The sequence below is a fragment of the Sinohyriopsis cumingii genome, chromosome 3, assembly GCF_028554795.1.
Source record: "Sinohyriopsis cumingii isolate HCF-2022 chromosome 3, ASM2855479v2, whole genome shotgun sequence".
Lineage (NCBI taxonomy): Eukaryota > Metazoa > Mollusca > Bivalvia > Unionida > Unionidae > Sinohyriopsis > Sinohyriopsis cumingii.
This window is the reverse complement of record NC_142963.1, coordinates 67,161,435-67,174,416: the sequence shown is the minus strand read 5'-3', so window position 1 is coordinate 67,174,416 and position 12,982 is coordinate 67,161,435. Positions and strand designations below refer to the sequence as shown.

Below are 12,982 nucleotides of genomic sequence, written 5' to 3'. Positions count from 1 at the left end.
AGCTTGTTTTCCACCAAAGAGGATTTCTAGTCTGTCCACATCAGCAAGGACGTTAATAGAGCATGAGGTAATAAGGCCACTCCCACTAGTACCTGTACCAATACCACTTCCAGTGGCACCGAGGGCAAAACTTGCATCCTGCCATTCTCTTTTTTCCTCACGTGCTGTTTGGACTCTTTTTTGTTGTTGTTGTTTTGTGGCTGTTGTTTTTTGTGGTTGTTTCAATTGTGCAAGATAATTGTTTATTCCATTATTAAATGCAATGAATTTTGTATCATTACTTGGGGCCATATCAATTCCGTTGTGTATGCGAAATATCCATTTGTTCCAGGTTTCACGACTTACATTATCATTAACGTACTCGGGTTTTAATATTTTTTTCTCTCTGATCAAAGCTGCATACAGCAAGCACGGGTAATCTTACCACGTCAATATTTTTTTATGAAGGATATACTCTTTTCTGTAAATTTATCATTCACTTAGGTTCTGACTCTTGCTTATTTTGGTTCTGATTCTGGTTCTGGTTCTGGTATACGATCCTTCATATTAACTAATTCAGCACGAGCTTGGTCAATACCTTCAAGTATTTCTCGCACTGGTTGAGCAGCAGTTATTTCACCTGGAAGTTCTCTTAGACTCTTTCTTAGTTCTTTCATCTATTTTTCCAGTTGCTTTAGAGGTTTGCTCTAACGTGATAAGAAGACCTTTGGTAGTCTTTGTAACAGGTTCAAATAACTGTTCTGCACCCTCTGCAATTTCAACCCGAGACTCTTGACGAGCTTGTAGTTGTTGTTTGATAGAATCACGGAAGTGAATATATTTCAGAATTGCCTCTAGTCGCTGTCGAGCTAATTTAGATGTGTGAAATTCCATTATTGATATAATAATGATTTAATTGCACCACACTCAAACAGCAGCAGGGAGGGTGACGACATAAATTAGGCGTCCGGGTAGGTAAACTAACATGCATACAAATTTGAAAACACAAACGTCAGTCAAAAATAAAGCAACAAAATGAACTAACCCAATTAGAGAAAATCTCGGTCGTTTAGAGGCTTCAGTTTGGCGTTATTGACCTTGTATTTTTATTTTTCGTACGAAGCTTTATTTTCGCAAATAGACAATCCTAAAAATGGTCTGTTCACCCTCCCGGATGCTCCCACCCACGCACCCATACATACATACATACATACATACATACATACATACATACATACATACATCTGTTGGCATCCGTTAGTCTCGAGAGACGATGGAAGTGCGCCCATGAGAGATGTCCCGGTTGGTGGTTGTACAGCGTCTGATGTGGCTATGTAGCCCAACACGGTAGTGGCAGTAATTGCTGCACTTTCTGCACTTGAAGGTTGCGTCTGGTGTGGGTTGGAGCTGTTTCTTCTTCCTCTGGGATCGCTTTTCATCATCTAGCAAGTGTAGCTTGTCCTCGCCGGCTTTCAGACCAGTGATCAGAGTCGCCAGCTGGACCTGTCTAGAGCGAGCTCTTCCCAGGTGTTGACATCGATGTCAAGGGCTTTCACGTCGCGCTTGCAGACATCCTTGAAGCGGAGATGTGGCCGTCCGATCGATATTTTGCCAGAGGCAAGTTTCGAATAAAGAATGTCTCTGGGGATCCGTCCGTCATCCATCCGACGTACATGACCCAGCTATCTGATGCGACGTGTGCGGAGGAGTGTAGCCATGCTGACAATCTTCGTACGTTCAAGCACCTCGTTATTTGCTACTCGATCGCTCCAGGTGATCCCGAGTATGCGTCGGAGGCATTGCATGTGAAAGACGCTCAGTCTTTTCTCTTGTGAGGCGTACAACGTCCAGGTTTCACTGGCGTACAGGAGAGTGCTTAGCACGCAGGCACGGTACAAGGTGATCTTAGTATTCATGGTGAGCATGCTGTTGGTCCACACTCTCTGCGACAACCTGGAGAGAAGTGTTGATGTCTTTCCGATCCGCTTGTTGAGCTCAGCATCGAGCGAGAGGTTATTGGTGATGGCAGAGCCGATGTACGTGAACTGACTGACAACCTCAAGTTCGTAGTTGTTGATGACGATGCTTGGGGGTCCGCGTCATGAACCATCACATTTGTTTTCTTTACGCTGATGGTCAACCCAAACTCATCGCATGCTTTAGCAAAGCAGTTCATCAGGTGCTGTAGCTCAGCTTCTGTGTGAGTGGCTAGAGCAGCATCGTCTGCGAAGAACATGTCTCTGATGGTTGCTTCACGCACTTTGCTCTTTACCTTCAGTCGTGCCAGGTTGAACAGTCTGCCATCTGATCGCGTGTGCAGGTGGATCCCTTCTGTGGACGTCCCAAAAGCGTGCTTGAGCAGGACTGCAAAGAAGATGCAAAAGAGCGTGGAGGGAAGGACGCAGCCCTGTTTCACTCCACTGCAGATGTCAATGGGGTCGGATGTTGAGCCATCGTACTGCACTCTGCCTTTCATGTCATTGTGGAAGGACTGGATCATGCTTAGAAGCTCTGGAGGGCATCCAATTTTTGCCAGGATGGTGAAGAGTCCGTTTCTGCTGACCAGATCGAACACCTTGGCGAGGTCTATAAAGGTCAGGAGGTGGGGTCTGTGTCGTTCTCTGCAATTCTCTTGCAGTTGCCTGACGAAGAAGATCATGTCGAGTGTGGACCTCTCTGCGCGGGGACATGGATGTGCACGTTGCTGGCCGGGAGTTGCAGAACTGATGTTCCTGGATTTGCGCAGATCACGTTTTTCAGCTGCGTCCACCAGTCTTTTCTGTTCAAAGGCTTCCACACCAGCGTTGACTTGACTGCGCCAAGCAGATCGGTTAGCAGCGACACTCTCCCAGGTATCAGAATCAATGCCTAGGTTCTTCAGCGAAGCCTTGAGGGTGTCCTTGTATCTCTTTTTTTTGACCACCGTGAGATCTTTTGCCTTGTTATAGCTCTCCATAAAAGACCTTCTTAGGTATGCGTTCTACCGGCATGCGGACAACATGGCCAGCCCATCGGAGTTGTGTCTTGCACAGCATGGTGTGGATGCTTGTCATGCCGGCCATAGTGAGCACCTCTGTGTTTGGTACCTTGTCCTGCCATCTGATTTTCAGTAGTTTCCTCAGGGAGCTCATATGGAAGTAGTTCAGTTTTTTAACATGACGGCTATACACAGTCCATGTCTCGCAAGCATAGAGCAGGGTGGCGAGAACAACCGCTGCGTAGACTTTGAGTATGGTGGCAAGCTTGATGCCTCCTCAGGTTGAATAACTTCTCATTCAGACGGTATTTGAGACCTACTCCAACATCGCTATCCTTGAAAGCATCCATCAGCATTGAGGAGAACATTAGGCTGAAGAGAGTGGGGGCTAAGACGCATCCTTGTTTCACACCATTCGTAACTGCAAAGGGTTTGGAATAGTTACTATAGTCCTGGACTCTGGCAAGCATGCCATCATGAAACTGTCTCACCATTTCAATGAAGACTTCTGGACATCCAAATTTGGCCATGATCTTCCAAAAGCCTTCCCGGCTGATAGTGTCGAATGCCTTAGTCAGGTCCACGAAGGTGATATATAGCTGAACATTTTGTTCAAGACATTTTTCTTGCAACTGTCTGGCAGCAAAGATCATGTCGATGGTGCCTCTCTCCTTTCTGAAGCCACACTGGCTTTCTGGCAGGAGGCCATGATCAAAGTGTTCTGTGAGTCTGTTCAGCAGTATCCTGGCAAGGACCTTGCCAGCGATGCAGAGTAGAGAGATTCCTCTATGGTTGTCGCAGGACTGGCGATTGCCTTTGCGTTTATAAAGGTGGACGATGGATGCATCTTTGAATTCCTGGGGTATGCGTTTCATCTTCCACATACCACAGAACATCTTTGTTAGTCTTCCCACTAACTTAGGCCCACCAGATTTGTAGATCTCAGCTGGGATGGAGTCTGCTCCTGGAGCTTTTCCACTGGACAAGAGCTCAATGGCCTTATGAGTTTCCAGCACTGTTGGAGGGTCAGCCAAACTATCGTTGATCTCCACCTGTGGTAGACGGTTGATTGCTTCATTGTTGATGGAAGAGGGTCTGTTGAGGATACCGTCAAAGTGTTCCGCCCAGCGATTTAGTATCTTCTTCTCGGTTATGAGAGTGCTGCCATCGGAGCTCAAGAGTGGGGCTGTGCCTGCTGTTACTGGGCCATAAACATCACGAAGAGCACTATAGAAATTCTTCATGTCGTGTCTGTCGGCAAAGGACTGCATATCATCAGCCTTTCGGCTCAGCCATGTGTCCTGCATCTCGCGTAGTTTCTTCTGCACGTCTTGGCGGACTCTGCTGAAGGCATCTTTCTTTTCAGCGGACTTGGGGTCGATGTTGTATGCACGATGGAGATGATGCTTCTCCTCTAGCAGGGACTATATTTCTTCACAGTTCTCGTCAAACCAGTCTTGGTGCTTTCGCGCAGTGACGCCAAGGGCTTCAGATGCAGTGGAGTACAACAGATGTTTGAAGGCCTTCCAGCATTTGTCTACGTCGTTGGTATCATAGTCTGTGGTTTCTAGCTGGCTTGTCAGAGCTTCAGACAGAGCTTGCTCATTGTTGCAGACTTTCAGCCTGGAGACGTTGAGTCGTTTAGGGACTTTAATTCCCTGTGGGCGTCTGGGAGGTTTAATTTTTAGATTCATCTTGGAGATCAGTAGCCTGTGGTCTGTCCAGCAGTCAGCACCACTCATGGCTTTGGTCACACGGACATCCTGCCTGTCATTCATACGAACTAAGATGTAATCGATCTGGTGCCAATGCTTAGACCGTGGGTGCATCCAAGTTGTTTTATTGCGGTTAGGCAGACTGAACATGGTGCTTGTGACCAGGAGATCAAATGTTGCGCACATTCTCAAGAGTAGATGTCCATTACTGTTGCATTTGCCGATTCCATGTCTACTAATAACTCCCTTCCACGAGATGTGGTCCGCGCCAACTCTGGCGTTAAAATCACCAAGAATGATCAGCTTCTCTGACTTTGGTACCGAAGCAATCAGAGTTTCCAGATCCTGGTAGAACTTGTCTTTGGCTTCCTCCGAGTAGGTCATGGTTGGTGCATAAGCAATAATGAGTGTGGCTTGATTTTTTCCATGTAAGGGTAGCTTCAGCATTATTAGCCTGTCATTAATTCCCTTTGGTAAGATGGAGAGCTTTTTCACCAAACTTGACTTGACAGTGAATCCAACTCCAGACTCCCGACGTTCATCGGTGCCACGTCCACTCCAGAAAAAGGTGTAACCAGCTCCAACTTCAGCGAGTTTCACTTAGGGCTGCTATCTCTATCTTGTAGCGAGCAAGTTCTCTTGCAATCAGGGCAGTTCTTCTCTCTGGTCTGTCAGCCTCTGCACGATCCAATAGAGTGCGTATGTTCCACGCACCAAGAGTGAGTGAAACTTTTTGGGTTTTTTCTGTGTTTCGACCGCAAGAATGGATTCCCTCCAGCTGCGGTAAGCTGGTCGGGGTAGATGAAGCAGGCTTTTTTTTAGGGTACCTTTTCTAGTCCCATCCTCAGGCTATGGAAGTAAGCAGTGCTATTCTGAAGAGGTCTGCTTAGTCGCTCAGACGGCTGCCGAAATCCATTTCTGCTTCAGATCAGTGGAAGACGACCATATGGCCTGAACCGCCTGGGTGCAGATCCGCCACTACGGCTCCCAGTGCATCCACACCTGCCGCGTCGCAGCTCGCCCATCGCCGCAGGACTTGGGTACGGGTGATGACATAAATGATTTGCGCGTGAGTTGGATTAAAGTGAAGAAGAGTTGCGCTGTGTCAGCCTCACTCTCTCGTCCAGGCTCCACTTTGTCCAGTTGCAAGACGTAGTCAAGACGGCTGGAATGGAGACTGGATGCAGTGGATGACCAAGGCGTCCTACGTGTTTTGCCGTGTTCTCAGAGTTCCACATCGCTTTGCTGGGTCCGCCTTTCTGCCCGTTGACCAGCTGGTGGTTCCTCCGCGTAGTCCGCCGGTTCCAGTCTTCACATGCAATGGGTGACAATCCCTGACTCACCGGGGGTCTGGAACCCATCGGTTACCCTCAACCTGGTTTGGCCGGCCAGTCGAAGCCGTTGCCCGTGGTGTGGCCGCTGCGCATGTTACAGCTTCTTGGAGCCACAGGTGAGAGTTGAGCGCCAATTGGAGACCAAAGGTGGACTAGCTACCCCCCAGAGAGTACGACTGCTACGCCCCCCCCCCACCAGAGGTACTACCCCTCCATGAGCACCCCTTACACCACAATACATACATACATACATACATACATACATACATACATACATACATCCGTACGTACATACATACATACATACATATATACGTACGTACGTACGTACATACATACATACATACGTGTTTGTATATTAGTTACGTGATCAGTTGTTCGGTGATTGAGACCAAAGTCAGATTAAAAACGACTAAAATAAATTAATTCAATCAAGATAATCGTGTAGTTGCATCTAAAGAAGATTGGTGAAACTTTGCACGCTTATTCTTCTACAATCTTCATAAATATTTGTACGGACTTTTCTTCCTTTTTCTAAAAAGAGAAATACATAAATAAATTAAACGTGCACGCGATATCTCAAAATGTAAATTAATCCATCTCTTTCAGCCATTGTTATCAATATAAGTGATTATATCTTTATTCTGAGACCTTTTTTAAGTCATGGGCAAATGCGACTACAAGACTGTCACCATTTTTAAAATTTCTTTTATGCATAGCTTTTACTCACTTTTCCTTTGTCTATATCGTTGTCTTAGACGAATTCTTACAGACTGCTCAACACCTGCCGGAATTTTACTTTTTCACGTCGGTAAATCACTGTGAGACTTTTTGAAAGTTGTTATATGCAACCATTATACCAATTTGCATCAGCATATCGCTCGACACTAACATTATAGCGTCACTACCTGTAGAATATTCAAGCTATTCTTAGAACCTGAAATATATTGCAGAAATATAATCGTGATGTTTCGTTTTGTGATAGTAATCTTAAAAGCATAAAACGACATAGCTTTGCTTTCAACTAGTATGACCAGTTTTGTAGACATGCACAAACAGGACAGTATTTTCTTTATTAATTTATTTATTAATCGGTTTGTAGATTCTGCAGGAGTTCTTCCGTAAAACTGGGTACGTTTGACCAAGTTAACATTTAAACTAATTTCGAAGTGGGTTTATCGGTACATCAGTACAATCCTGGTTGTGTGGATGAATGCGACGGTTCATCGTTATCAGAAGGGCTCGAATTACAATTTTCCTGCAAATAATAATTGTAATATGATGACATTATTCATATTATTAAATGTTTATTTATAGGAAAGATACAAACCGATGTGGTCTTTAATCCTTTAAGCTTTGTTCCGGTCTTTATTACTTTGCAACGCTCTTGGCCTTGATCTTATCCTAAACAATATTCGGATTTCCTCGTTACTGTAGCTCAGTCGTAATTAAGATCAATTAACAACATGGCATCTTCGTTTGAAAAATCTGCAGTTGACGAGTATGTAATAAACCTGATAAATTCTTTGTTTGGAGACAATGTAAAGAACCTTTCAAAAGTTAAAGAAGTGTACCAAAAATATGTAGACACCAAGACCTCCTTAGAAAGCAAGGTATATTTGCATGTCACGAATAAGACTTCGGTGGTTTACCTTTACGGCCCACGGGCTCTTATCGTTGCTTACAATTGACCTGTCATACATGTACTGTATAATAACTACAAGGGGGGACATTTGTCTCCATGCTCGCGCGACCTACTTTTAGAATAAACGCTGATATTTCAAGCTACGCTTTGCGTAGCTTAATAAATTTGGTACCGATATTTAGCTCGGGCATTCGACTGTATATCCATAGTCTAGTCCTACATGAAAGACATAGCACATGTTGATTTTGTTTAGGTGCTACGTCTTACTATCCAAATGCCGGCCTTGTATAGCGTGTTCCGATGTCGTTGACATCGGAATGAGTAATCAAAGTTTAGGAACATCTCACACGCTTGGCAGCCTATATCGACACTCTTCCACTAATTTATGTGTAATTAATATACTTACTGTGCTGTCTTTATCCTGGCAGAATGAAAATATGATACTAGCAAATGGACGCATTTTCACGTTCCGTTGACATACATTTGAATTTGTTGCAATGCGACAGTAGTCAAGGTATGCCGAAGTAAGTTCAAGTAGGTACATGTTGGGGATAAGTTTCTTGAACGAAACGAACCGTTACTTACAGTTCCAATAGGCATAATACATTTTTATTCGTTTCGTTAAAGAATAATATTTCAACTTAACCCAATTTCGGCATTCCTGGCTTTCATCGCTTTCCAGCCAGCTGAAATGTAGGCCAATGAAACTTGAAAATAGGTCTAATTTGAATTTATTAGAGAAAAAACATCAGAGTAAGTAAAGTCTGACTAAAACATTATGACTTTAGTTTGTAGAAAAGCATTGTTATTTTAGTTGTCATTTGTTTGAAATATTCCTGAAAATTTGACTTTCATAATAATGTTAGTTGACATCAAAACATGTACACAGCACCGTTATTTAGGCAGTAAGACCCGTCATCCCCCCCAGAACAAAAATATCAGGTGATGTGTCTTACGTTGTAGGATTAGTATATCCCTATCAAAAGTTTGACTTAATCTCATACCTTTACAGAATGCCAAATCATTTTCCCACGCTACCGCTCGACATGGCCCAAGAATACAAAGTGAAAAGTTACAAAGCTTATAGTTTTGTGAATTAAATCCCAAATAGTCCTAAAAGTTTTATGATAAGTACAAATGTATAAAGTTCTAACTGAATTCCAGTGGTATTTTAAATAAAATCCAATATTGAATGTATTGATGTACCTGTAGTCTCAAATGTGGTAATGTGCCAATAGCCTGGATAGTGGCAATGTGCTAAGAGTCTTTTGATGTCTCACAGTAATATAATTCAAAATGTTCTTGTCTGAATAAACTATAATTCCAAATTAATGTTCCAGTCTAAGAATATTATAGATGAGCACTTGTATTTCCAGTGAATAATAATCTGAATAAATAATTCCACACAAATGAAATACTGAACACGACAATTAGACTAATTCTGTCTCAGATGTTATGTGCAAGAATGAGTAATTTCTCAAGTAAACAACATTATTTAAAAGCTAAGACGCAAGTAGAACCAGTATGAGGGTTAAAAGTTCGTTTCTAGAATATTCAAAGTTGTCAGCAAGATAAAAGCTGTTAATAAAATTATGATAAAGAACATGTTATTCATCAGGTACAACAGGTTTATCCATAGAGAATACCAGTGTCCTAGACTCAGATTAAGATAAAAATGTTTACTTCCATTGATAATGGTCCTAATATTTAACCCACATTCATAGAGAAATATTAACAATGTATTATTTGTTTACAGAATGAAAATTACTTGCCAGGTACATGATGAATTTGATTTTGGACAAGGTCAAGACCAAAATGCAATTATATGTATCATATTATCAAGAAGAAAAAAAACTAAAAAATACAAATTAAATATACATAACAATAGCACCCTGGTACAGTAAGTGCCAGCAATAAAGCAAGAATTTGAGCATAACTTGCAAATGAACAGGCATGGGAAATGGTTGTGGTTTCTCTAAGATGGTGATGCTGTGTAAACTGTGAAACACATAAATACACTTTTACTGTAGGATGTACAGACTATTGGACCAGTATGAAAGAGTGGCATATCAATATCAATTCAGCTGATTATGTGGCAGCTGTTTGGGCAGAGTCCATGAAAAAGAGGTTTCACGCAAGTAATGTAATACTGGCCTGACTAAATTTAGTTTCTTTTGTTGTTTCATTCTGTATTGATATTGTTGAAGTCCACACCAATCTACGTCATTCATAAAGTTCTTTGAAAACGTTTTTTGTCTTGTTTGTCATATTTTCCTGTGTTTCTTCTTTTAATTATCTTAAAAATTATATTATTTTTCCTTTGTTCTTTTCTTTCATTCTTACCTGTACACTTTTTTCACCCATGATTGACATATATGAACACCATCATAAAGGAATACATTTGCTTAGGTCAGTATTTTTGAATCGCTGATCAGGTATACAAGGTAAATAAATTGCTTATATACAATATATCACACAATAACCTTTTGCTTGCCTGTTTTGAAGATGTTGCAATAACTTAAAATATATTCTTCAGTGCAACCTATATTTCTCAAGAAGAGAGCCCTATTTCTCCCATTACATTTAGAATTAGCCCAATTTTGGAAAAGTGATTGGGGATTTGATCAATTTTAGAAAAATCATACAAGCAACACTGCTACAGTAATGCATATGAAAGTCAACAAACAGAACAAATATGAAGGTCTGAAAAATTTTAATGCTTTGATATAAATGTAGATAACATTTTATTGTTTGATAGAAGTGACAGTTTTAAATTGAATTACAGTTTTATTGAATAACATAATATTTATGATATTGGCACTCATTTTAATATGCAGTTTTTCCAGAAAATAGACTTATTTCAACAAAATGAATATCTTTACAGCAAGTTCAAAAATATTTAATACTGTCATCGTTTTTGTTTCATATGTCAGCCTTAACAGTTCTGATTTGATTCAGAAGAGTGTGTAACTAGAAGTCACCATATGTACATACAACTTAGAACAAAACTATAGATGAGTCCCTTTATGATCATTACTATATCATCTGTGACAATTTCATAAACATTCAGTTACTTCTTGGTTTAAATCCATTAGTTGATAGTTGTTGTGGTAATGCAAGTCCATCAAGTAATTAAGATTTGATCACCCTTATTCAGACATTCTTGAATCTATTTGATAATGTTTTCCAGCAGGAACTGTGTATGGAGCTGTTGGACTATTCAGAGTCAACCTTTTTACTCCACCTTTGTAAAAATACATAGTGGCAATTATTGCTCAGTTTTACATCTCGTGGTCTTCTTCCAAAACTTGGTGTTAGTTCAGGCACCAACACAATTTAAAAAGTTAAGGTCACTGACTAAAAGAAGAAAAATGGTATCTACACAAAAAACATTAGTTCTACACCACAGGCCTGGTTCATACTTTACAGAAAGCTTGCACATAAGGAAGGAAAAAATCTATTTTGGGGTCATACAGAGTCAGAGGTCAAGGTCACTGAAAATGAAAGAAGACAGTGTTGTTTTTTTTGCCAATCCCCTGTGGGCTTAGGAACATATAATATGTTAAATGTACCATCCAGCATGTTGTAAGAGTCAACCAATTGATGCAGGAGCAGTGGTAGCTCAGTGATTAGAATGCCAGACTATGTCAGAAACGGTGCAGGTTTGATGCCTGCATCTGATCAGCTCTGGTGCATCCATGGGCAAGTCATTTTACTTTGTTTGCCTCAGCAGTGAGAAGCATACATTTCTATGTTGCAAAAAACCAAACAAAACAAAACATCACAGACCCAGACCAAACAAAGTGAATGGCTTGCCTTTGAGGCTTATTGTTTTGGGGTAAAAATGTCATTGGTTATGGTCAATGTGAAGGAAACATGAATGGTTTCTTCCCAAAGATTTCTTTTCTCAGCTGTATAATTTCACCAAAGTTTGTGGATGACTTACATGTTGAGTAAGAAAGAAGCTTATTGATTAAAGGATCAGAAGGTCAGAGGTCAAGGTCACTGAAAGAAGAAATATGGTATTTTTCTAGTAACTTTAGTTCTTGATAATGTACCTTAAATAAAGTTGGTGGAAAGTTTACTTCAAAGGTATGGAAGAGGCTAATGTTGATTTTGAGGTCACCACAAAATCAAAGGCCAAGATCATTGTGTCTCAGATAAGGTTGCATTTGCAGGTTAATGTTTTTCACAAAACTGTTGATGGCTAAGGAATTACATAAATCTATAGCGACAGTTTTAAAACATGGAAGCTCTTGGCAAATGTGGAGCCACAATTCCCCCTACTGCAGATTACCTTAAGTGAATTTGGGTAATGAAGATAAATAGATTCTGGAGTCTAAAGGTCAAAGGTCATTTACATGGTAAGCCTAATAAGAAGATATTGGTTTATGTACAGTAAGTTTAGTCCAAGATGGCATACCTTGACTAAAGTCCAGGTCATTGAGAATGTTGGTCAGTGCTATAGCCTACATACAGGACTATTAATCAAATCTCATATAGTTTAAAGACAGCTATATCTCATCCTATGTAGAACTGTGGCTTAAGTTAGTCATATCCAGGGTAAACCATGCAATACTATTGCCTGCATGGAGGCTTGTTAAATATGAAAAAAATGTATGTCACAATACAGTGAATGCATAACAGTTAGGAAAATACAAATGCTATATTTCAGTGGAATTAGCAGCTTGCAACCCTGTACTAATGGATTAAAGTAATGATCACTGTTATTAATTGTGAAAAATATTGTCATGAGCACATTGATAAGACAAGAATCCTCCTTCTTAGCCTAATTGTCAAACAATTGCTTTTGTACCAGTCAGTTTAATTAACCACAAATGCATTTCTCAGAAAGCATATGCAGGGTATATGAAACACACAAGCAGGTGCTCATTACACTGGACAACAAATTTTTACAAAAGTCATGTTACTGAAATAAAATTAGTCAATTCTTATCAATTTTTATGTGCTGAACACGAATATGACAGTCAAATTGCAAAATTGGCTCTAGTTTTTTTGTAATCTGCAAGAAATTAATGTTTACATAACGAAATGCATTCCAATAGTAAAAGGTCAACTGTAATAGCCTACCTATAAAAAATCAAGTCATTGACTACATCTTAGATTTCTTCGCCTGTCTCTTGTACAGCTGTTCGGGAGCATCTCTGAGGAGTGTCCAGCAGTAGTCAGCCAGCATTGTAGTGGACTATTTTCCCTGGTATCTTTATTCCATTGTTGCGATATCTTGATGAAAACGTTCACCGTGTTCATCACTAACAATACCACAGTTGCTAGGAAAGAAATCCAAATGGGAATGAAGGAAGTGAATCTT

At 40.7% G+C, this 12,982-nt stretch overlaps 2 protein-coding genes across 3 annotated transcripts in view; one reads left to right on the top strand and one right to left on the bottom strand.

The window, feature by feature from the left end:
• Positions 1–4,380: 4,380 nt before the first annotated feature.
• On the bottom strand, positions 4,381–5,055 carry LOC149803024 (protein CFDP2-like). Its single transcript, XM_089953877.1, has one exon. The coding sequence runs from the start codon at positions 5,053–5,055 to the stop codon at positions 4,381–4,383; it is 675 nt and encodes a 224-aa protein (XP_089810003.1).
• A 2,402-nt stretch (positions 5,056–7,457) lies between these two features.
• The window catches only part of LOC149803023 (RAD50-interacting protein 1-like), a 72,954-nt gene continuing 67,429 nt past the window's right edge, over positions 7,458–12,982 (top strand). The window contains exon 1 of one of the 2 annotated variants that reach the window (XM_089952580.1): positions 7,458–7,506. Coding sequence is in view for 1 of the 2 variants with exons in the window: in XM_089952579.1 (XP_089808705.1) it covers positions 7,472–7,618 (147 nt within the window). In the remaining variant the exon portion in view is untranslated. Of the gene's footprint in view, positions 7,619–12,982 lie in introns of both variants that reach the window. The other variant, XM_089952579.1, reaches the window with a different exon arrangement.

What these genes read in the sequence shown, in the direction of transcription:
- LOC149803024 (XM_089953877.1), bottom strand. Translation starts at nt 5,055, where the DNA reads ATGACCTACTCGGAGGAAGCCAAAGACAAGTTCTACCAGGATCTGGAA.